Source organism: Mustelus asterias, chromosome 4 (genome assembly GCF_964213995.1).
Source record: "Mustelus asterias chromosome 4, sMusAst1.hap1.1, whole genome shotgun sequence".
NCBI lineage: Eukaryota > Metazoa > Chordata > Chondrichthyes > Carcharhiniformes > Triakidae > Mustelus > Mustelus asterias.
Window position 1 is genome coordinate 42,625,204 of NC_135804.1, and position 23,654 is coordinate 42,648,857.

Below are 23,654 nucleotides of genomic sequence, written 5' to 3' on the forward strand. Positions count from 1 at the left end.
TCCCCCATGTATGCATGGGTTTCCTCCGGGTGCTCCAGTTTCCTCCCACACTCCAAAGATGGGCAGGTTAGGTGGATTGGCCATGCTAAATTGCCCTTAGTGTCAGGGGGATTAGCAGGATAAATACATGGGGTTATGGGGATAGAGCCTGGGTGGGATTGTGGTCATTGCAGACCCAATGGGTCAAATGGCCTCCTTCTGCACAGTGGGGATTCTATGATTGTACAAGGGATATCATACAGAGAACTGTATGTTTTCTATTGTAAGGATTCCAGAAGCAAACTTAATCTGGAGGGCACCTTTGGGTAAAATCCTGGTCTAACTGCAGGGATTGTGACCTAAGTAATTTATGGGTCACAATGTTGATGATCATAAGAGGAGATGATTCACCTTTGTTAGCTTATAAACAAGGTGGCAAATGAATCCCACTATTATCAGTCATCTTAATTTCACAGACTAAGAATATTTATATTTCGGTATTCACCAGCATTAAAACTTCCACTCAAATACCATAAATTAACTTGTTTGTATCCCAAAATCAGGCCAAATTTGGAAGACAGGAGGTGAACAGAATAACATGGGTGACTTAAAAGTTATACTATAATGAAGACGTTCTGATGGAATCACAAAACAAAAGAAAAAACTAGAGTGGTTTATTGAAATCAAACTGAATTCCATTATAACCATTTAAATACTTTACAAGACCTGTTATTCTAGAAGAAATTATACTATATTGTTCCCCCTCTCCTCCGTGTAGATTCTTATGGAAAGACGACATAAACATCAATAGGTGGGAACTTGTGATGAAATAGCTCACAGTAAGAAAAGGCATAATAGCAGCAGTTTTTGTAGAGTATTCCTCAGAAATGTGTAAAGCATACGAAACAGTTTTCAGAAAAGCAATGTTCTCACTTCTAAATTATTTGAATAGTTACACCAGTATTAAACTAGAAATGGGTTTATCATAGTCTTCACATTACCAGCTATTTTAGATCTAAAATGATTCATAGATTTAATAGGCCAATTAAAACAGTTGAAATCAGTGCTAACAAAGTGCAAAAGAACAAAATGATCAAGTATATACAGAACATATTAAACAAAACAACAGCTAGAACTCTGACTGCTTTTGCTCTTGACCACAATAGAAATTGTTCACACTTTGAGAGTACTCACTGTTAATATCCTGTTCAATAATGTCCTCTTCCTTTTCGAAAATCTCCCTCAGATTAACATATGCAAAGCCAACATCTTCACACTCCAAGTCCTGTTCATCTTCAGGTGGATCACTGACTATTGTAAATTTTATACTATAATAGAAGTACATTTCATCAAGAAGTGTCACAGTGGAGGAGATGGAATCTGATTTCTGTGTGAAGTTCAAATCTTCAAACAAAAATCTGCTTCACAAGACACACATTTTAAATCTTTTTGTGCCAGACTCTTTTTAAAAAAAAAACTACTGAATATGATACAACTTGCAATAAATATGATTTAAAGGACAAAATCTTGCATTCTCCCCCAGGGTGAATTTGGTGGAGGGAAAGCATTTAAGCAGGTGGGGGTTGGGGATCCTACCACCTTCCTCCCTGATTAAGTCTGGGACAGGAAAGCCCATGGGTTGGGCCATCAATTGAGGCCCTTAAGTGGGATTGCCACTGAAAGGCCTTATCCTACTGCCATTGGTATTAACCTGGCATTAGGCAGAAGGCTCACCATGTGGGAAGCACAGCAAGCAAACTCTGGTGTGTCTGCTTGGACACTCTTGGAGTTCCCTCATTTAAAGGCACTCAATGCCTGATCTGAATCAGGGACTTGGCATCGGGAGGGTGGGGTTCAGCTGACAGCCTTTCCTGCTGAATCCCCTTCACCACAATCACCTTTCCCTCATCACTCATGCCTGGATCCTTCCTTGATACGAGAACTTGTGTAGGTGTCATACTGACAGTAGCCATAGCATTCCTGGTGGCGCTGCTGTTCAATAGATCTGTTGGCCTCTGATTGCCCAACAGTTTTCAGCGGGTGGGACTTCTACCCCAGGGGTCATTGATTGTGGGAGAAGGTCCACCACTGGCCTGTTGAGTGCCTGAGTGGCAAAAGATGTAGCGAGCCTTCCCGAAAAAGATGATGTGGATTTCCCGCTGGCTCTTTCGTCAACAGCTGAGACTCTAGTCATCAAGATTCCATCCATAGTTTCAGAATGCATTGAAAGATTTCACACACAATAAGTTGGTAATAAAATATTTATGGATGCACCCACAAAATTAAACTGTAATACATCCTGACAGGTGCAGTGCGCTTTGGAGCTGTTTACCTGTCCATAACTAGAACTGGAGGGCAAGAAAATTGGCCCCACTGCTTATCAAGATTAGTCCTATTTCAAAAGTGAAAGTTTCGTGAACATTTATTAATATAGAGTATAAGTAGAAACAGGGGAGTGATTTATTTGTTGAATGCTAATTTATTTTTAATTTTAATTCCTCGAAAAGAATAGTATTCACTTAGGCTGTTAAAAAGAATTAATAGCATGCTCCACCACCCTATCACTATCAGATAATATAAAGCACTTTCAGCTGAAGTGCAGAAGTTCCAACCATGATAGTACAAAGTCTACATCCAGAAGAAACTCGTGTGGCACAAGTACCATTAATATTTACCTCTCAAGGTTTGATTCTAGCCCCTGGAGCACTGACCAAAGGAACTGCCTCCTCTGTTGGTTATTTTCTTGATCCACATAGATCACTGTCAAGAAAACACAATGCTAGTTATTTGATGCAAACTGATATCAACTCTTACATTCCATTTAGAAAAGAATATAACAAAAAGCCTCAATTTCTTTGCCTTTATGTTTACCCAGCAAGAGATAGCAAGCTGAAAGGTATAGTAGTATTAAATCTAAGGTCATGTGATCACATGTCACATTGGTGGCAGTTTTATATGCACTCTGTCAAAAAATGATACAGGCAATGTTTGACTGTGCCACATAACTGTCACTTTCTGTTAATGGCACTGGCAGTGTCAATTGGAAAAGCAGGCACCATTTATTGCCGTATATTTAAGGGGATTTACTGCATGTTCTTTCACCCATGGAGCTGGTGATAATGATAATATATGGCAGTGTAGTTGTCCTTCCTGACATTGCAAGTAATTTAATCCTCCACATCTGCCACAACTCTGCTTTGACAGAGGTGTAGCATTATGCACTAACTAAAACCTACAGCATGGCATTTTGTCAGAACTAGGAACTACTCAGTTCTCAAATACCGACTCGTAGCACCACAAACTTATGGTTAGACTTTTTCGTGAAACTTTAACCACTACATATATTGGTTACTTGACATAAAAAGCTAAATCTGAGACAGCCTGTCAGACTGATATTAAATTTGGGGAGAAAGAAACATAAAAACTGATATTTGCTAGGAATATCACCAAGTCAGGATTTCAGTTAGTCCTATTTACATGATTTTGTTGTCATCATAGTTTCATCAGATTATTTTAGAATAATGCTGACAATAAAGAATTATTAGAAGCAAAGCTTTATTTTCCCATGTGTCTTAAGGGCACTTTGACACCCCTACTTCCAAAAATATGAGTCTGCAGTAACTGAAAATACTGAATTTCAGGGCAAAATACACATGTTGCTATTTGTACCTGTATTTTGTTGTTTTCTTTGTTTTCTAAATGTTTCCAATAGGAAAATAGGAAACATGTGATAATGATTTTGGTGACAAAATATGGCAACGACTACTTAAAAACTGTGGATTAAAAACACCAATTTAGCTAAGTTTTAGAGAACGAACGTAATCAAAGTTCCCAATAATACTTAGTCTGAGCTCTATAGTTAAGTCAGCATTCAGTACCATCCACCAACATAATTTTGTATAGTCATTTATACAACTTAAGCATTGCTGAAAAACAACATTTTATTGAAGTCTTTTGTTTTGCATTCATCAGGACAATTACAAGAATACCAATGTCAGGGGAACTAACAATTTTATACTCTATGAGAAGGAGGTGCTGATTGGCTGGTGATTGAACTTTGATTCGTAGAGGTGTTGCCATGGCGGGTGCACCAATTAATGGTGACTGACAGTTAACTGTCAAGCATTGTTTGAAAATTTAAATCAAGCAGCTTGATTCTGATAGGTCATGGCATTGCGCTGAGGAATGAATGAGTGAATGGCTATCACTTATTTTGTTTAGTTAAAACAGATGCAATGTGTGTGCACGTTTCCAGACAAAGAAATGTACACATTGCATCTGGTTCAACTAAACAAAACGGGTGATAGCCATTCATTAATTCATTCTTCAGGGCAGTGCCTTGACCAATCAGATACAAGCTGCTTGGTTTAAACTTGCAAACAATGCTTGGCAGTTAGCTGTCAGTTACCATTAACTGGTGCATTCTCCATGGCAACTACTCTACCAGAGTCCATTGCCAGCCAATCAGAACACTCTTCCCATAAATACAAAGTTGTTGTTTCCCCTGATATTTATATTCCTGCGATTGTCCCGATGAGTGTAAGGCGAAAAGCTGCAATAAAATGTCTTTTTTCAACAATAATTTTGTGTATTAAAAATGATCCTATGTAAAACATTTATAGTTTATTGATGTATTATGTTGCATCACAAAACAATACTTATAACTTTCAGCACATTGATGGTTTTAGTTACATCTTATATGTCTTGCATTACAGAGTACCTTTTTGTGTTTCCAAAGAACTGAGGTAGTGTTTGCGTTTGTAATATTTAAACTGACCAAATTCAACAACATCTAAGCATAGCATCAGTGTTTGTGGGGTTAGTAATTATTCCATAATTACTTGAGGGTAGAAATTTTGATGAGCAAAGGCCACATTCAAATGCTTAAAGTGCTTCTGGTGCATTATTTTCACATAGACATAAGCAATTGATTTTAACTTCTCTAATTTCAGTGTTTGTCGTACATTGCAATTGTCAGACACTGACTATAGATCATTCCAAATCTTCTAAGAACTGTGTATATAAAATATTTCCATCTAATACAAAATCTAAAACTGTCACCTATTCTTTTACCTAGGATAGGATCATGAGAAAACAATTTTGGATAACTTGTACACTCATTCTGCTTCCATACGGTGATATCCGACTACCTCATCCTAATCATATAGTTGCAAATGGCACCATGTTTACAGTTACCACTATGTCTGCTTTGTAGTACCCACTGGGGAGATTCAAATGAAGAAGGGCCTGTGAAACAGTGCAGCTGAGCCATTGTCAGTAGACTAAACTTTTTGCGCGAAAGAAATATGTACATATTTTGTTTCCACAGGCAGCTCATTGAAACCAGAAACCTACCAATGAACTAAGATTGTGTAATAATTATAAAATCTTCTATATTTGACCACATCCAAGAAGCTAAACCAGCTATAGTGTTTAAAATCCATGCTTTAAGGACAATCAAAGGGCATTTACCTCTATATTCTTTTACCTTATTTTATTGGGTTCTAACTGTCCTTATTTCTGATACCTGTGTGTCCGAATGATTGCATGAGGGTCGAATGCTTGACGTTGTGTTTTTACTATTTTTCTCAGGTTTAGTGGTTAATAAGTTGACTCTTCCTTTGACTCAAGAAAACCTGGTTTGATTGGCTCCTTATTGCTCGCATCTTAAATCATTAAATACACATTTAGATTTGGAAAAGACATATTCCTATGAAAAAGAAACTAAGATCTTTGTTGTAACCATCCAAGGAGGTTGAATAGATGGGAGCCAGTTCACCCCTTCTTATCTGGTTGTGACAATATATACTGAGGAGCAGGAGCACGTACAGGAGGAGGAGGACAAGGATATGTAGAAGAAGAAAAGCAAGGAAGGAGGTAACTAGGTAGCCGCTTTCTTTATGGATTAAAAGCTACCAAAAAATAAACTTTACAAACCAATTTTATGAATCAAATCATGATACAAATGGCAACTAATCACCATTATTTATTCCCTTGGTGCCTGTCTTCCATGTGCCTTTGCCTGGCCTAGTCCACCTATGCAATGCTACTCCACTTGCTGCTGCACAGTTTGTAGAAGGCTGCAAACCTTCAGTGGAGGAAACTGCAGATGGCCTTGGAGGATGACCTCAAGTTCTGTATCTGCTTCACTGTGAACACACCATCTGGGCATGGGTGGCAACAACCTGGGTTGGCTGTCTGACAGGTTACAGCAAGGGCACTGGCAGAGTGTGAGGGATGGGAGGGTGAATGCTGTCACCTTAAGAGAGAGGATAGCATTTTGTGTTCCATGAATGCACTGTCACTCCCCCAGAATGATGTCTTAGAATCCGAGTAATTTCCTGGGCTGCTGTAACGCCCTGCAAGCTTCTTTGCACACTGTAATCCACAGCTATGATTGCAGCAGTCTGAGCTTACATAGCAGTATTTCTGAGTTTGCACTGCACTACTCCGATATTGAGTGGCTGGTGCTTGTGCTGTACTGGTTGCAACATAGCCCATCAGATGCTGCAACATAGTTGCATTTATAAGTATGTGAACAGAGTTGGACACCACTTCCAGACACACTGTGCCAAGTTGGCACTGGACTCCTCCTTGTTAATTAACATTGAACATAGGCTTTCTGGCAGGTTTTCCCAATGCAGCAAGCATTTTGTTGTGCATACCCAACAGTGTTCACCTATAGGGTGCTCCATCAAAGCTCCATCTGAATTTTCTGCAGTTGCATTGTGTAACCTTGCCCTGCAAGTTGGCACCTGTGCTATCCTTGTTCCTCTCTGCAGCCCACTCTTACCTGGTGTCTCACCATTTGCAGATTCCATCTCTAATGCTGTCACATTTGATAGTTTCAGCCCTGCTGCTAGCTACAGAATCATGGCTTGCACCATCTCCTCCACAGGAGTGAGATCCTGCATTTGTACCTGCCCCCTTCAGTAAATTATTGTTTCCTATGGTTCTGCACCACCTTATCCTTCAAGAGACGGAAGTGTGTCAATGAGTATCTTGTAATATGCTTGGCTGATGTGGTTGAATAGAGCTGTAATACGAGGCTTCCAGCAGTGCTATACGTATGAGAGTGAGGTGAAGCATACAAATGTCAAATATGAGCCTTAGCTGATAGAGATTGTTCGTAAATGAATGATGAGGATGTGGTCAATTAAGGAGTTTTTGAGGCTATTAGTGCAGTTGGTAGCAAAAGGGATCTGAAGATGTATTCACTGACCATGACCACTAGTTTTAAGTCATTGAACTGTGACATTGCATCTAGGTCCTTGGGACTTGTCCCCTGCCATCAAACTCCACAGCTATCAGCTCCTGTTGCCTTCTGAGCATGTGTCTGGAAGGCCTCCTGGGACCCTGTGGATATAGACATCTCTCCCCCACAAAAGCCTCCAGTGCAGCATCGCAACATATTGGAGCCCATTTGCTCTCATATGCATCATTCTTAAATGTTTTCCAGGTCAGATTCACTACCTCCATGACTACCAGCACCTGTCCCAGCAACAAAGCTCTTCTCCTTGAAGAGGTGTGCAGGCTAATTTTAAGTAGTGCTTACAAGTTATAATTTTGATCCCCCTGCTGATATGTGTAATGAACGAACAGCACAGTTAGCGCTGGCTGCATGCAGCAATCATCCAAATGAACAGGCATCACCAAGTTGGCCTACCGCCTGCATTACATTGAATCGGCGTGGTTTAATTGCACATTCTGATCCCTGTGCCCATTTATCCTCATGATCTGTTAAATCAGCATATTCACAATTATGGATCACAAAATAAGAAGGTGATGCGCTAATTTATAATGCTCATCTGACAGTTAGCAATACATGCTTTTCAGAAATGTTTGCACACCTCTATCTCGAATTCTGATGTTAGAAGGAAAGAGTTCGGAAATGTACTCAGGCATGAATTTAAAATCTGCATTAAGGGGAAATGAGAATTCATGTTTTAATGAAATGAAAAGCATACCTGGCATGTTAACATAGCTTACTTTTCTCTTGACAGTCCTACTGAGTATTTCCATGATTTTCTGTTTTTATATTACAGAATTCACATCTGTTAGTGTGTAAAACCATTCTGTCCTCTGTAGGCTGTCACACAGGGTTTGATTTCAGGACTGTATTAATAGCAAATTCAGAATAAGTCAAACACTTCAGTTCTTCAGTAACTTTTCCTTAGGCTAAGTCTGGACAAGAACCAATACATTTGGAGCCTGTGTTGCTTTGGCGACTTGGCTAGGAAGATAGCAAGTGTACTGTACCGGAAAAAAGTAGCTTATGGAAGGGTATGGATTCCAAAAAAGATTAGCTTGCATACTAGCATTGACAACTTCCTTGAATATAAAATTTGCATTTACCAATGATGTTCTAGCCTAGTTTGACAGATTGCACAGGAAGCCTAACTCTTGCTCCTGCAAATCAGGCAGGCCTATAGGCAGGCTGATGATGACTTAGTCATCCTCTGCAACTTCAGTTGTCCTTTACATGATTATGAACGGAACAGCATTTCATGAGGTTAAATTAATCCAACATATTTAATTCAGGAGTTGTGAAAAGTGTATCTCATATTGATCCAAAATGTCTGCTCAAAATGAGAGAGACAGAAGTTCACGCAATGCTTTTTTGGCCTATGGTGCTCCTCTAAACGGCAGCTTTGTCTGGAAAATGTCCCATGCCTGCAGATATTTAAATGGAGCTGTTCGGGGAGGATAAATTCAACTATAAACAGTATGATTTGCAGGCTGGTGTATAATTCTTCCCAATTTTTTTTATTTCCAGCAATTAAGATCTGCTATGCTACCACTTTTGTGTCAGCACAAAGTCGGCAGAAAGCCAACGGAACAAAATTAGCAATCTGACTCCTTAGCACACTTAAGTTTGAGAAATGAGACTACCTTCATTCCAAAGCTTGGCACCATGTGTAGTATAACTTAAATCTAGAGTGAAACTCATTTTCGAAAGTGTACACTATATGAATTAGTAGACTCAATTTCACGTTACTTGATTCACCAGTCTGCACTTTCAAAATATTGTTCAGGAAATTCCTTCGAGCTGCTACCAGTCTGACATGAGCAGGGTTTCCACCACACTTACGGCAATGTGTGGAGCACAAGCATCTCCAAGTAATTTGTTGGGCATTGAAAATCTTTCAGTCCAGATAACAGATCTCTGCTTTATATGTGTAAAAGTGTATGTGAGAGTCCCTTCCTGATCCAGTTCAGTCTTAATAATGAGCACTGCAGTAAATTTGGTCTGAAATATATACTTTGGAATCTCACCTGCCAATCTGAGGAATAGTACAATAGCAACCTAATAGGGTTAAATCTGAGAGGCAACTCAATACAACAAGACAAACACACTCAAACGAAAATAAAAAGTTAACTTAAGTTACATTATAGTATAAAAGATCTGAAATTTATCACAACAGAGTATTTAATCACTTGAATTGTAGTTAAGTTCCCAACTACACTCAGAAGTGAATGATACGAATTAAGCTTTGTTAAAGCATCTTTCAAGCTATATTACACCCATGTACTTTAGGACTAGTTTATTTCTTGCGGTTCAAGAAGTAATTATGTATTAGTCAAAATAATGATTTGTGAAATGGCACCACAGTTAAAACATGAAGTGATATTTTAGTATATTTAAAGTTTAAGTTTAAAGTTAAAGTTTTAAACTTTAAGTTTATTTATTAGTGTCATAAGTAGGCTTACATTAACAGTGCACTGAAGTTACTGTGAAAATCACCTAGTCGCCACACTCCGGCGCCTGTTCGGATACACTGAGGGAGAATTTAGCATGGCCAATGCACCTAACCAGCACGTCCTTCAGACTGTGGAGGAAACCGGAGCCCCTGGAGGAAACCCACGCAGGCACAGGGAGAACGTGCAAACTCCACACACAGTGACCCAAGCCGGTAATTGAACCTGGGTCCCTGGCGCTGTGAGGCAGCAGTGCTAACCACTGTGCCACCATGCCACAGCATGGTTTAAAAGCTGCACATTTAATAGCAATACCATCCAGATATTAATAATTATGATTTTGACCCATTCTTAATGTGAATCATTTGATAAAATGTAAACTACAGAATCAAATCTCTTAGTTGTTAAGTGTTTTTCAATCAAGATTATGAAACTACAAACATGATCAAATGTGTGCATAATGATGAGTATAATTTGTTTTACTAATTTATGTTGTTAAATGAATGTGGAGTTGTCCCAAAATAACTACATATTTCAATAATCAGACCCATCCTAGCCTCAGTAAATGCTTTTGCACAAACGATAAGGAATCTGACAAATTAATTAATTTGTGCATTTTTAAAATAACACAAGCATGATTTATTAATCTAGTCACATTGCTCTCCGCTGCAAGTCCTGAATGAAGTGTTTTTTAATACTTAGCAATAAAAGATGTCAGCAAGAAGGAAATAATTTAATAGAACTAATAATAGTCAAAAGAATTTGGGATCTATCAATAGCCAATTCTTAAATCCAGTGTTGATATCTTTTAATTTATGAGTTAATTCTTCCTCTAAACTCACTTTTATTAAGTATAACATCATTTTTTAAAAATGTAGAATTCTATTCCCAACAGATAGCTAAGAGAAACAGTCTTAAATTGGACGCTAATAGTGCTTCCATCATAAATGGTTAATATGCAATCCTGGGAGAAAACATATTAAGATATCCTATTTAACCGGTTTCAGCCTCTCGTTATGTCATTACCATTGCTGTGATTGTAATGGATCCATTGTCCATTGTATGGCTTTGGAAGAGACATTGGCGTTTCCTCAGCTGGCAAATTGTAGAATCTGTATTCAACAAACAATCGTTCAGTAGTTTCATCCTTTAGGAGTTGAGCGTCTTTGTTAAGAGTGAGAGATATCACCTCAATCCGGATCTTTTCTGATGGCTGTAGGTATATAAAAAAAATAAAATAAAAGACAAAGTAGGTTACAAAGTTATTGAAATTTCAATGAATAGGTGTCTCATCCTGTAAAATGACTCGAGGCATTCTAGTGAAAAGTTAATTTTCCACTTACTCGCCTTTAGGACCCTTGAAATGTACATTAAACCATGAATCTTCTTCTTTTATTATGTATTTTCAGGTACTTTTACAGCAAACCTAAATCTGAATATTTCAAGAAGTCTGTTTTATTATTCAGGAGATTCATGGAAATTTTACAAAGATGACAAGAAAATTACGCACCATTCTGTCTCTGCTAATACAGGTACAAGGCTTCATCTGGCAATATTACTAGGATTAGCATGGCACGATGAAATATTTAGTGGATTTTTTTTCTCTAAACCTAATAAATCAAATGACTGCCAAGTGTCATTAAAGTGATGGCCTTTGAGTTGAATGAGCTTTTCATATTCAAATTAGAAAGGGAGAAAAGAGAGATGGAAGCAATGAAAGGTTTAGCAAATAACCCAAATAATCCAGAGCTCAGCTACTAAGAATGACAGTGGTGTTATGTTTTATCTTAATAACATATTTATACAGAGTAATCCATTTAGCCACTAGGCGACTTTGACGTGGAATTCATTGGCAAGAAAAATAAGGAAAAGTGTGAAATAAAACTTTCATTATATAGGACATCTCAAAGCCAGTACAGTACTTTTCAACTGTAGCCACTTATGATTTAAGGAAACAAAGCAACCAAATTGTGCACAGGACAATCCATAAACAACAATGGGATAAAGTGTTGTAACACTGTTGGCAGAGCAATAAATACCAGCAGGATATCAAGAGAACTTCCCTGCTCTTCTTTGAATTGTGCCATGGGAATTATTATATAAACCTGAAAGGAAAAATGGGGCCTGGGTCTAACGTCTCATCCAAAAAGTGGCATCTCTGACAGTGAGCAATTCTTCAATACTGCATTTACGTGTTAGCCTAGATTATGCATGCCATTCTCTGGCGAGCAGCTTGAACCCACTATTGTCAGACTCAGGCAAGAGAGCTGCTACTAAGCTGAGGCTGGCATCTAAAAGGCAACGCAAAACTAAACAGAAGCCAGCTTCAGCACAATAAAAATAATAAAAATAAAAATTTGAATTTAAAGACTTTTTTATAAACTTTTATACTCACGAAAGTTGTGCACCTGACAAATACAGAAATCCACTGCAATGCTACTATTTCTCCAAATCAACCATTCAGAATACAAAACACACAAAGTTCCCCAATGCTTATATGGCCAGATTCACCTTTTGAGGATTGGCTTCCAGTGCATTTAGCAGCTGAGTGGAAAGAATCCAAGTCACCAGTGTCAGTGATATACTATTGCAGCTCACATAAATGAGCTAAGCTGTTTGGTGCATCATCAACAATGTCCTGCAGTACTGTGGACCTGCCTTCCACAGGTATTTGGATTGTGTTAGTCACTGATGCGTAGAAATTCAAGAAAGTTTCAACACAGAAAATTTCACATGAAGGAAGAAAAAAAACACAAACGTATAACAGCGGAGTAAAACTGACAATTTTGTCCCAGTTTGTCAGCAAACTGATGGGCCTACACTGCCAGCAAGTAGATGCTTACAGCCAGCAGACAAAGATGAGAGTAATCCCATCAATTTAGGATGGATTTGAATAAGAGAATTAAAGGATAGTATGATATAACTTACTGCACTACATGAGTCCCCAGATACTACACTACATTTTAAATTCATGTTTTTAACATTAAATACAATTTTCAGATTTTTAACCACCAATGAATTATTTCAAATGGCATTGACAATGCAAGTATCTTGAAAGACTTGCACAACTTTACTTACACAACTGTAAATATTTTAAGTTGTTTCCAACAAATGAGGATTCAGCAATCTAGTCTGATGCTCCATAGAATTTTAGAATCATGGTGGCACAGTAGTTAGCACTGCTGCCTCACAGTGCCAGGGACTCAGGTTTGATTCCAGTCTTGGGTGACTGTGTAGAAGCTTGCTCATTCTCCCCGTGTCTGTGTGGGTTTCCTCCAGGTGCTCCAGTTTCCTCCCACTCTCAGAGATGCACAGGTTGGGTGGATTGGCCATGTTAAATTGCCCCTTAATGTCCAAAGTTGTGTAGGTTAGGTGAATTAGCCATGATAAATATGCAGAGTCACAGGGATAGGGTAGAGAGGAGGGCCTGGGTGAGATGCTCTTTTGGAGAGTCTGTGCAGACTCAATGGGCTGGATGGCCTCTTTCTGCACGATAGGAATCCTATGGTTACAGCACAGAAGGAGGCCATTCGGCCAGCCATGTATGTGCTAGCTCTCTGCAAGGGCAGTTCACCAAATGCTACCTGCCTTCTCCCTGCGCAAACATTTCCTTTTGGGTAATGATTCAATTCTCTTTTGAATGCCATGTTTGAATCTGGCTTCACCACAGTCAATACATTCCAGATCCTAACCACTTGCTGTTTTTAAAAACGTTTTCATGTCACCATTGCTCCTTAGCTTATTATCTTGAAATCTGCATCTGCTGGTTCTGTAGACTTCCACCAATAAGAACAGTTTCTTTCCATCTACTTTGTCCAGATCTCTCATGATTTTGAATGCCTCTATCAAATCTTTTCTCAACCTTCTGTTATTCGTATGGAACAGCCCCAGCTTCGTCAACCTATATACCTAAGTTCCTTATACCTGGAAATATTCTTGTGAATCTTTTCTGCACCCTCTTGATACCTTCACATCTTTCTGAAAGTGTGGTGCCCAGAACTGAATCCCACACTCCAATGAGGCCAAACCAATGTTTTATACAGATTTATCATAACTTGCTTGCTTTACTAACTTGTCTGCCCAGACCACCAACCTGTTCTAGTCCTTTGAAATTCTAATCTATCCTCTTTAAAGTTTATAATACTTTCAAGTTTCATGTTGAAATTCCACACATTTTGAAATTGTGCCCTGTACACCCAAGTCTAGGTAGGTAATAATATATGTCACGTAACCCCACATAATGCCGTACTATTTTTTATTCGAGCACTGCCCATTTCTGCATTGTTGTTTTTTTGCCGAAATTATAAATCAAAGTCCCATCAGCCCCATCAAATGGCCATTGAAGATCCATTTGAGAAAGTAGAGGATTTCTCCCCAGCATCCTGGCCAACATTCATGACTAAATCAAAAAAGGTGATTTGGTAATGATCACATTGCTGTCTGTGGTACTGGGCTGCGTGCAAATTAATTTTGCAAAGTGCAACAGTAACTACATTTCAAAAGTCCTCCTCTGGCTGCAAAACGCTTTGAGGCATCCTGAAATCATGAAGGGTGCTTTATAAATGTTAGTCCTTTTTTATTGGGATTCAAATTGTGACTAAACACATTTTTAAAGCACATTGCTTCCAAGAGTTCATTACAAACATAAATGCATAACAATCATTTTTGCTGAAACTTATCAGCTTCAAAAGCTAAAAATATAAAACACAGATGCAGAGAGAGAATGACTAACTTCAAATTTATGGCCCACTTCTTTCAATTGATCAATACTCCATTATTATTTCTCCTCTTTATGCAAGATTATGAATTATTCTTCACCATTTCTCCTTAGCCTGCTCCAATGTCATCATCTCTCTGGTCTTTCCACCTTTTTAAGGTTTTCTTTCTTTCTCCCAAACTCTTTCTCTCCCCTTATCGCTCTCCAACTTTCCCTTCTGTAGTCTAATTTTTGGCATACTTCATTTCTTTCTGTTCTCTAGGCAGCACAGTGGCAGGCACTGCTGCCTCACAGCGCCAGGGACCCGAGTTCAATTCCGGCCTTGGGTCACTGTGTGTGTGGAATTTGCACGTTCTCCCCGTGCCTGTGTGGGTTTCCTCTGGGTGCTCCGGTTTCCTCCCACAGTCCAAAGATGTGCAGGTTAAGTTAATTGGCCATGGTAAGTTGCCCCATACTGTCAGCAGGGTAAATACATGGGGGTCAAGGGGATAGGGCCTGGACGGGATTGTGGTCGGTGCGGACTCAATGTGCTAAATGGCCTCCTTCTGCACTGTAGGGATTCTATGATTTTATCTCGCTGGTCCCCAGTTACTTGCTTTCTATACTTTCACTTTGAGTACTTTATACCCATCTATGCTCTTTACCTTTTCTACCTGTTTTTTTAAAATTTGTTTCTTACTGTTTTCAGCCTTTTTAAAAAAAATTTCAGGTGATATCTTTCTTCCCTCCGAGCCCATTTATTTAATGACAGTGACTTTTTCATTGCAGTACCCAATGTGGAAGTAATGATTTAAAAGACAGAGGGCAGGATTTTACGGCCTCGCTCGTCCCGAAACTGGAAAATCCTGCCCAAGGTCAACGGACCTTTCCATTGTTTGCCCCTTGCCCGCTCCGATTCCCATGGCGGGCAGGGTGGTAAAATTCCGGCCATAGACTGAAATCCCAGTAGTGCATTCACAAGATCGCCATGACATTAAGCAATCAATAATCAGTATTAATCTCCACTTGATTGGTTAATCAGCAAATGCACTGCTTGGTAAGGTACTAGATCATACAAGGCGGCTCCAGATTTGATCCTTGGTCTGTGCTAAATCAGGTTGGATAGCAGCAGGAATACTTAGTTCGAGAATTATGTCTTAAGGAGGGTCTGAAAGTAGGAGAGGGAGGTAAGAGGTATAGGCAGAGAATTCCAGCTCTCTTCACAGTTTGTCCCATTTCCAGAACTATTAAATGGGTAATCTTTTATTTCTCTCAAGTTCTAGTTTTAAAGTTATGTCTGTAAAGGCAACCCCTCTCCCACCACCAGCATCACTACTATGCTCAATTTCTCAGTCTTCTGCTGTGCTCCACAACAAAACCATGTTATGCGCCACAACTGCATTCAAGACTATTGGCGGGATTTTACGGCCTTACTCAACCCGAGACCAGAAATTCCCGCCCGAGGTCAATGGACCTTCCCTTTGTCCGCCCCTCGCCTGCTCCAATTCCCATGGTGGATGGGGTGGTAGAATTCTGGTGTGTATATCATAAGACCCCATCCATAGAAGTGATTGCAGGTCAATAATCGCATCTCAACATTTAGTTGCTGGCCAACCATCTTCGTGCTTCACTCGTGCATATTCTGATGTTATTTGAATTTTCTCAATAAGATCTTTGAGATATCTATTACAGAATCCTCCATATGCATTCCCATCCCAAGATGTGAAATATGCAGTGGTTAGAATTCAACAGACAAATAAAAATGACACAAAGGCTTCTTTATCACGAGAAGATAAAAGATTAATTATCCCATAGTTTGAGTGAGGAGACTGTAATATTCTGGCGTAACTGAATTTTCTCAATGAGATCTTTGAAATATCTATTACAGAATCCTCCATATGTATTCCCATCCCAAGATGTGAAATATGCAGTGGTTAGAATTCAACAGAGAAATAAAAATGACACAAAGGCTTCTTTACCACGAGAAGATAAAAGATTAATTATCCCGTAATTTGAGTGAGGAGACTTTGCATTAACTGTAGCCAGTGTTCTATGTTTTGAAAAGTTGTAATTAATGGATGATCAAAACAATATACACCATCCTCCCTTAACTCAGAATCTAACTTCACTTTTTGCACAAGAAAACGTTAAATTATAGTGAATTATTTCAACCAACACACAATTAAATAACAAATATAATTATGATTGCAATGTAAGCATTAAATGTTGAGCAGGAAAAGAATCCTCCACAAATATAAATTAAAATATTCTGCCAAACAAAGCTTAAGAAAGCCTCACTTCATATTGCTTAGTCAAAGCTGTGCCCTAACCACAGACCAATAGTTAAGCAGATATATAATGAAGGCATCTGTAACTGTATTAACTGTTTAAAGCAGCATCTGGGTTGCACTACCTGAAAGGATACTGGAAGTAGATTCAACAATAACTTTCAAAAGGGAATTGGATAAAATTGTGAAAAGGAAAGGTTTGCAGGGCTACAAGAAAAGAACAGAGTGGAACTAATCTTTCAAAGAGCTCATGGCATAATGGGCCAAATAGCCTTGTTCCGTGCTGTAAAGTTTTAAGTAAAGTCAAATCTACACTAATATCCAATGAAATAGGTGTAGTTTTGTTAAAGGCAAGTTAAGTGTATTGAGTTTTAAATATGAATGTGTTTCCTATTGAACATTTACAAATATTGGCTAACAATCATCAAGATAATGCTAGCAGTTAGTGTTTATAGGATGTTAGAGCGTCTAAAAATCAAACAGAATATATATCCTTATCAGTGTCCATGTGTAATGATGATTAAGCAATTAACTACTGCTGGTAGATCTTTGATCAATATTACAAGTACATGGCATCGCCTACAGAAGACATCAAATCAGCATTGCCATCATAAATAAACGGTAAGGCCGCATGTATCAGACAAGTTATTATCGCATAGGCTAAAATGTAGTGGTCACAGATACAGCCTTGTAGCAACCAAATCTCATCTAAATCCAAATTCCTTTCTGGTACCAATCAGACACAAAAAAGACAAAACCACATGATTGTAGTTTTGCAAAATCAAAGGACTGTAATTTCTGACACATAATGTTGTGATTTACAATGTCAACTTTTTTTTTCCTCTCTAAATGAAAAAGCAGTTCACTATAAGTTGGTCCCCACAGAAAACATGATGGATGTTTTCAATAAATTCACTAAGAAATATTTGGGTTTAGTGAAAGCAAAGGAGCCCTGACGGTAATCTATCAAACATTCATGTTTAATTCAAAACAATACATTCACGCATGCTGAATAAGTTTGATGATACATGATGTTAATACTCAGACCAAATATGCCATTGAACTTGTATTAAAAAAAAGTACCTGGATATTCTTCTGCTCTTCTGGCAAAATAAAATTGTGAATTACAAACTAATAATTTATAATAAAGGTAGAATGATTTGATTTGAAGCAATTTAATTCCTAGACTGGGTGACTACTTTGCTGAACACCTTCGATCTGTCCGCAAGCAGGACCCAGACCTTCCTGTCGCTTGCCACTTCAACACACCACCCTGCTCTCCTGTTCACATGTATGTCCTTGGCCTTTGCAATATTCTACTGAACCCCAACACAAACTGGAGGTTTGGGCACTTTACAGCCTTCTACACTGAACATTGAGTTCAACAACTTCAGAGGATGATCTCTCTCCTCCACCTTCATCCCATTTCCATTTATTTAATTCCATTTCATGTCATCTCATTCATCCATTTTATCATCCTTCTTTTTCACTTCTATTTTCCCACTTCTCCATTCCGACTCTCCTTCTTTCTGCACACCCCACCCCCCCTTCGGTGCAAAAGCCATATTTCTCCGCAGTCCTTTAACAATCTGTATCTCTGTTCTGCCATTCTCGCATTCTGGTCACTTAATGGACATTCTTAGCACCTTCTCAACCTTCTGTATCTTCATTTACATTCCCTTTGTTTAATTCCACATCCCCTCTCCCACCCACTCCAATAATTTAAATCTCTGTTGATTCTCTTTGCTCCTAGCTCTGATGAAGGGTCATCTAGACTCGAAACATTGGCTCTATTCTCTCCCCACAGGTGCTGTCAGACCTGCTGAGATTTTCCAGCATTTTCTGTTTTTGTTTCAGATTCCAGCATCCGCAGATTAAATTGCATTCATCAATTTAATTACTTGTTCTGTTGAAATGGGTTTAAGTGAGAAGCAAATGTTTGTAATGACCAAGACAAGTAGAACATCTGCGGAGATGTTTTGCTAGATTCAGTCCCACGGCAGATTTTTTTTTGAACGAATGATGTCGGATTATTATAGATAAGAGTATTAATCTTAATTAAGCTGAACTCAATGCTAAACTAAATCAGTAAAAACGTCTTCAGGAAATTTCTGGAAGGCTTTGTTGCTCTAATAAAACCATTACTGGCTCAAATTTAATAGACAGTTTGCTGTTTCATTACGGGTATTGGCAAAAATGGAACATCTTTGTTACTAAAGTTTAAAATGTTCAGCTCTTATTATTGGTTTCATCATATAATCTTACTGTAATTCTTAGTTCAATTTTAAAAAGCACTTTATTATCTTTTCCACTCTCAAGATTCCTCTGCATCATTCTCAAGTCAGAAGGACAGCAAGCAGGAGAGATGGGGGGAAAGGTGGTGAACTGGAAAGGCAGCGAGTGGAGAGTTGGTGTGCTGGAATTAATTTGAAAGAGGATATTTCTATTATTTTTAAAATGTAATTTATTTTAAAATTTATTCCATTTACAAATTTAGGAATTTAGCAATTTGAAGTATTTCAACTAACAAAGTGCATTGTTTTAATGTTTGTTTTATTGATAAAGGTCTTAGAGAACCTTTTTGGGGCGGCACGGTAGCACAGTGGTTAGCACTGCTGCTTCACAGCTCCAGGGACCTGGGTTCGATTCCCGGCTTGGGTCACTGTCTGTGTGGAGTTTGCACATTCTCCTCGTGTCTGCGTGGGTTTCCTCCGGTGCTCCGGTTTCCTCCCACAGTCCAAAGATGTGCGGGTTAGGTTGATTGACCATGCTAAAATTGCCCTTAGTGTCCTGAGATGCGTAGGTTAAAGGGATTAGTGGGTAAAATATATGGGGGTAGGGCCTGGGTGGGATTGTGGTCGGTGCAGACTCGATGGGCTGAATGGCCTCTTTCTGTGCTGTAGGGTTTCTATGATTTCTATGAGAACCCAACTCACAGCTTTTACATTGGTTGTAATGGAAAAATCTGATTTGCTTCAGATTGTTTTATATTTCAGTACTACACATTTCAGGAACACAACTACAATGTTAAATAAGGACTTACTGTATGAGTTGCTTGGGTAAATTAAACAGCAGTAATTTATGATTACTACCTGAGCCACAAGCAAGCTGGCAGAGTGTAAATAAGATCAGGGAGTTCAGTGTTTAACTAAAAGATTGGTGTGGGAGAAATTGGTTTTGATTTATGAGGCAAAAAGTATTGGGGGAAGAGGGAATTATAACTTGGGTAGGAAAGGGGATGAAGTTCAGAAAGCAGATTTTAGATAGCTAAGAAGGAGATTGAAAAGCAGGACCTCTAACGCTGTAATCTCGAGACTACTCACAATCCCATGTGCTAGTGAACATAGTAATAGGAGAACTGAGCAACTGAACACATGGCTAGAAAGCTGGTGTAGGAGAAGGACATCAGACTCCCGAGACATTGGGAAGGTAGGATTTGTACAAGCCAGACGGTCACACCTGAATATTCTCACGGGAAGGTTTGCTCGTGCTTATGGGGAGGGTTTTAACGAGCTTGGCCTGGAGTTGGGAATCTGAGGGCAGTTTCAAATTGGACAAATTCAGAGCAGGAAACGGAGACAGAAAATTAACGAAAGTCTCTGAAAGACAGACAAAGCAGCAATTAAAAAGTATACAGCACAGGAATTTGGCAATGTTAAAAGGTATACATGTATATTGCAAGGAGCATAGCAAATAAAGTCCATGAGCTAAGACACAGATTGACACATGGTAACATAAAATCATTGCTATAACAGAAACTTGGCTTAAAGAGAGGCAAAATGGTGCTCAGCATCCCTGAATATAGTGTTTTCAGGCATAATAAAGATGGGGTGCCGCATTATTAGTTAAGGAATCAAATACAGCTGAGAGGAGGGATAATAGATCAAATACATTATCACATGAGCCCATAAGGGTTGAGCTCAGAAATAAAAAAGGAGCAGCCACAGTGCTACGAGTGCACTATAGACCCCAAACTGTGAGAGGAAGATTGAAGAGCAAATATGTAGGCAAATTTCTGACTGCAAAAACAACAGGGCAATAATAGTAGGGAACTTCACCTATCCTAATATCAATAGGGATGCAAAGTTTTAAAGGCATAGGGGGCATAAAATTCTTAAACCGCACTGAAGAGAACTTTTTGAGTCAGCACGTAACAAGTCCAATGAGGGAGCGCAATTCTGTTTTAGGAAATTAAACAGGACAAGAGGGTGAAGTAGCAGTGGGTAATCATTTAGAAATAGCGACCATAGTACTGTTAGATTTAGACTCATTATGAAAAAGAACAAAGATAGAACAGGAGTACAATTTTTAAATTGGGGGATGTGATCTGGCGAAAATGGACTGGATACAGCAACTTGAAGGAAAATCAGTGCTCAATCAGTGGGAACCATTCAAAAGCGAGATTTTACAGCAGTGTAGACATGTCCCCACAAGGAAAAACAGTGGTACTGCCAAATCTAGAGCCCCCCTGGCGATCCAGAAGCATACAAGGCAAGATAAAACAGAAAAAGAAAGCTTATGACAGTCATCAAAAACCTAATAATATAGAAAGCTTAGAGGAATATAGAAAGTACAGGAGTGAAGTGAAAAAGGAAATTAGGAAAGCAAAGACAGGATATGCAAAAATATTGGCAGGTAAAATCATGGAAAACCCAAAGATGTTTATCAGTCTATTAAGAGCAAGAGGATATCCAAGAAAAGGTTAGGGCCTATCAGAGATGTACAAGGCAACTAACTTATGGGTGGACACAGAAGATGTGGGCAGGTTTTTTTTTAAATGAGTACTTTGTCTTCACAAAGGAGAGTGGTAGATCCTCAGAATTCTCTGCCCACTGAGGTGGTGGAGGCTACCTCGCTGAATATGTTTAAAGCGCGGATGGATGGATTCCTGATCGGTAAGGGAATTAAGGGTTATGGGGTTCAGGCGGGTAAGTGGTACTGATCCACGTCAGATCAGCCATGATCTTATTGAATGGCGGGGCAGGCTCGAGGGGCTAGATGGCCTACTCCTGCTCCTATTTCTTATGTTCTTATGTTCTAATCCAGTTAAAGAAGAGGACTGTGAAATATTCATACAATAAGCATAATGAAAGAAGTAGTACTGGAGGGACTGTCATCCTTAAAGGTGGATAAATAACCAGGGCCAGATGGGTTGCATCCCAAGCTGTTAAAGGAAGCCAGGGAGGAAATAGGTGGATTCTCTGAGGATCATTTTCCAATCCTCACTAGATACAGGTGAAGTACCAGATGATTGGAGGTATGCAAATGTTGTAACATTTTTAAAAAGGGTGCAAGGGATAGGCCAAAAAATAATAAGCCGGTTAGTCTGACTTTGGTGGTGAGCAAATTATTAGAAGCAATTCTGAGAGACAGTATAAACTGTCAGTTAGCAAAAAACAGATTACTGTAATTAGAGATAGTCATCAATTTTTTTGGAGGGGAAGGTCATGTCTCACTAATTTTATTGAGGAAATAACAAGGATGATTGATGAGGGTAATGTTGTCTACTTGGGCTTTAGTAAGGCATTTGACAAGGTCCCACATGGCAGACTACTCAGAAATGTATAAGCCCACGACTTACAGGAATGTGACAAGTTGGAATGAAAATTGGCTCAATAACAGGAAACAAATGTAAATGGTTGGTGGATGTTTTTGTGACTGGAAAGTGGTTTCCAGATGGCGTTCCAAAGATCCCAATGTTGGGTCTCCTGCTGTTTGTGGTATACATTAATGATTTGACTTGAATGTGGGAGGCATGATTGGGAAATTTTCAGATGACACAAAAATAGGCCATGTTGTTGATACTGAAGAGGAAAGCTGTCAACTCCAGAATTATATCAATGGTTTGGTTGGGTGGACATAGAAATAGCAAATGGAATTCAACCCTGAGAAGTGTGAGGTAACGCATTTGGGGAGGGCAAACAAAGCAAGGGAATATTCAATAAACAGGAGGATATTGAGAGGAGGAAGTGAGTGATCTTGGAGTGCATGTCCACATGTCACTGAAGGTGGCAGGACAGGTGCAAAGATGGTAAAGAAAGCATACAAATTGCTTTCCTTTATTGGATGAGGTATTGAATACAAAGCAAGGATGTAATACTGGAACTGTAAAAAACGCTGGTTAGGCCACTGCTGGAACTTAGCCACAGTTTTGATCACCATATTACAGGAAGGACATAATGGCTCTGGAGAGAGTACAAAGATGCCAAGAGACAGTCCTGGACCAAGCTAGAGTCCCAGGATAGCCACACGGACCCTCGCCAACAATGGCAAGGTCTGCAAGACATAACAGGCTACAAGGTGAAGGCATGTAGCTCAATGCATTCTATGCCCATTTGGAGCAAGAGGTCAGCGAGAGCACACCCTCCACCCCAGAAGCCTTGGATGAATCTGCATCCGAGGTCACCATTGCAGATGTCAGAGCAGCCTTCCCGAAGGTCAATCCACAAAAAGCGACTGGCCCAGATGGGGTAAACACAGTAAGAAGTTTAACAACACCAGGTTAAAGTCCAACAGGTTTATTTGGTAGCAAAAGCCACACAAGCTTTCGAGGCTCTAAGCCCCTTCTTCAGGTGAGTGGGAATTCTGTTCACAAACAGAACTTATAAAGACACAGACTCAATTTACATGAATAATGGTTGGAATGCGAATACTTACAACTAATCCAGTCTTTAAGAAACAAAACAATGGGAGTGGAGAGAGCATCAAGACAGGCTAAAAAGATGTGTATTGTCTCCAGACAAGACAGCCAGTGAAACTCTGCAGGTCCACGCAACTGTGGGAGTTACAAATAGTGTGACATGAACCCAATATCCCGGTTGAGGCCGTCCTTGTGTGTGCGGAACTTGGCTATCAGTTTCTGCTCAGCGACTCTGCGCTGTCGTGTGCCGCGAAGGCCGCCTTGGAGAACGCTTACCCGAATATCAGAGGCCGAATGCCTGTGACCGCTGAAGTGCTCCCCAACAGGAAGAGAACAGTCTTGCCTGGTGATT

General features: G+C 39.3%; 1 protein-coding gene across 1 annotated transcript in view; it reads right to left on the reverse strand.

Annotated features, from left to right (window-relative positions):
- rpgrip1l (RPGRIP1 like) overlaps positions 1-23,654 on the reverse strand; it is a 213,131-nt gene that overhangs the window by 19,312 nt on the left and 170,165 nt on the right. The window contains exons 23-25 of the mRNA XM_078210885.1: positions 10,705-10,891; positions 2,655-2,739; positions 1,174-1,307 (exon numbers count right to left, since the gene is read on the reverse strand). Of these exons, the coding sequence (XP_078067011.1) occupies positions 1,174-1,307; positions 2,655-2,739; positions 10,705-10,891 (406 nt within the window). The remainder of the gene's footprint in view (positions 1-1,173; positions 1,308-2,654; positions 2,740-10,704; positions 10,892-23,654) is intronic.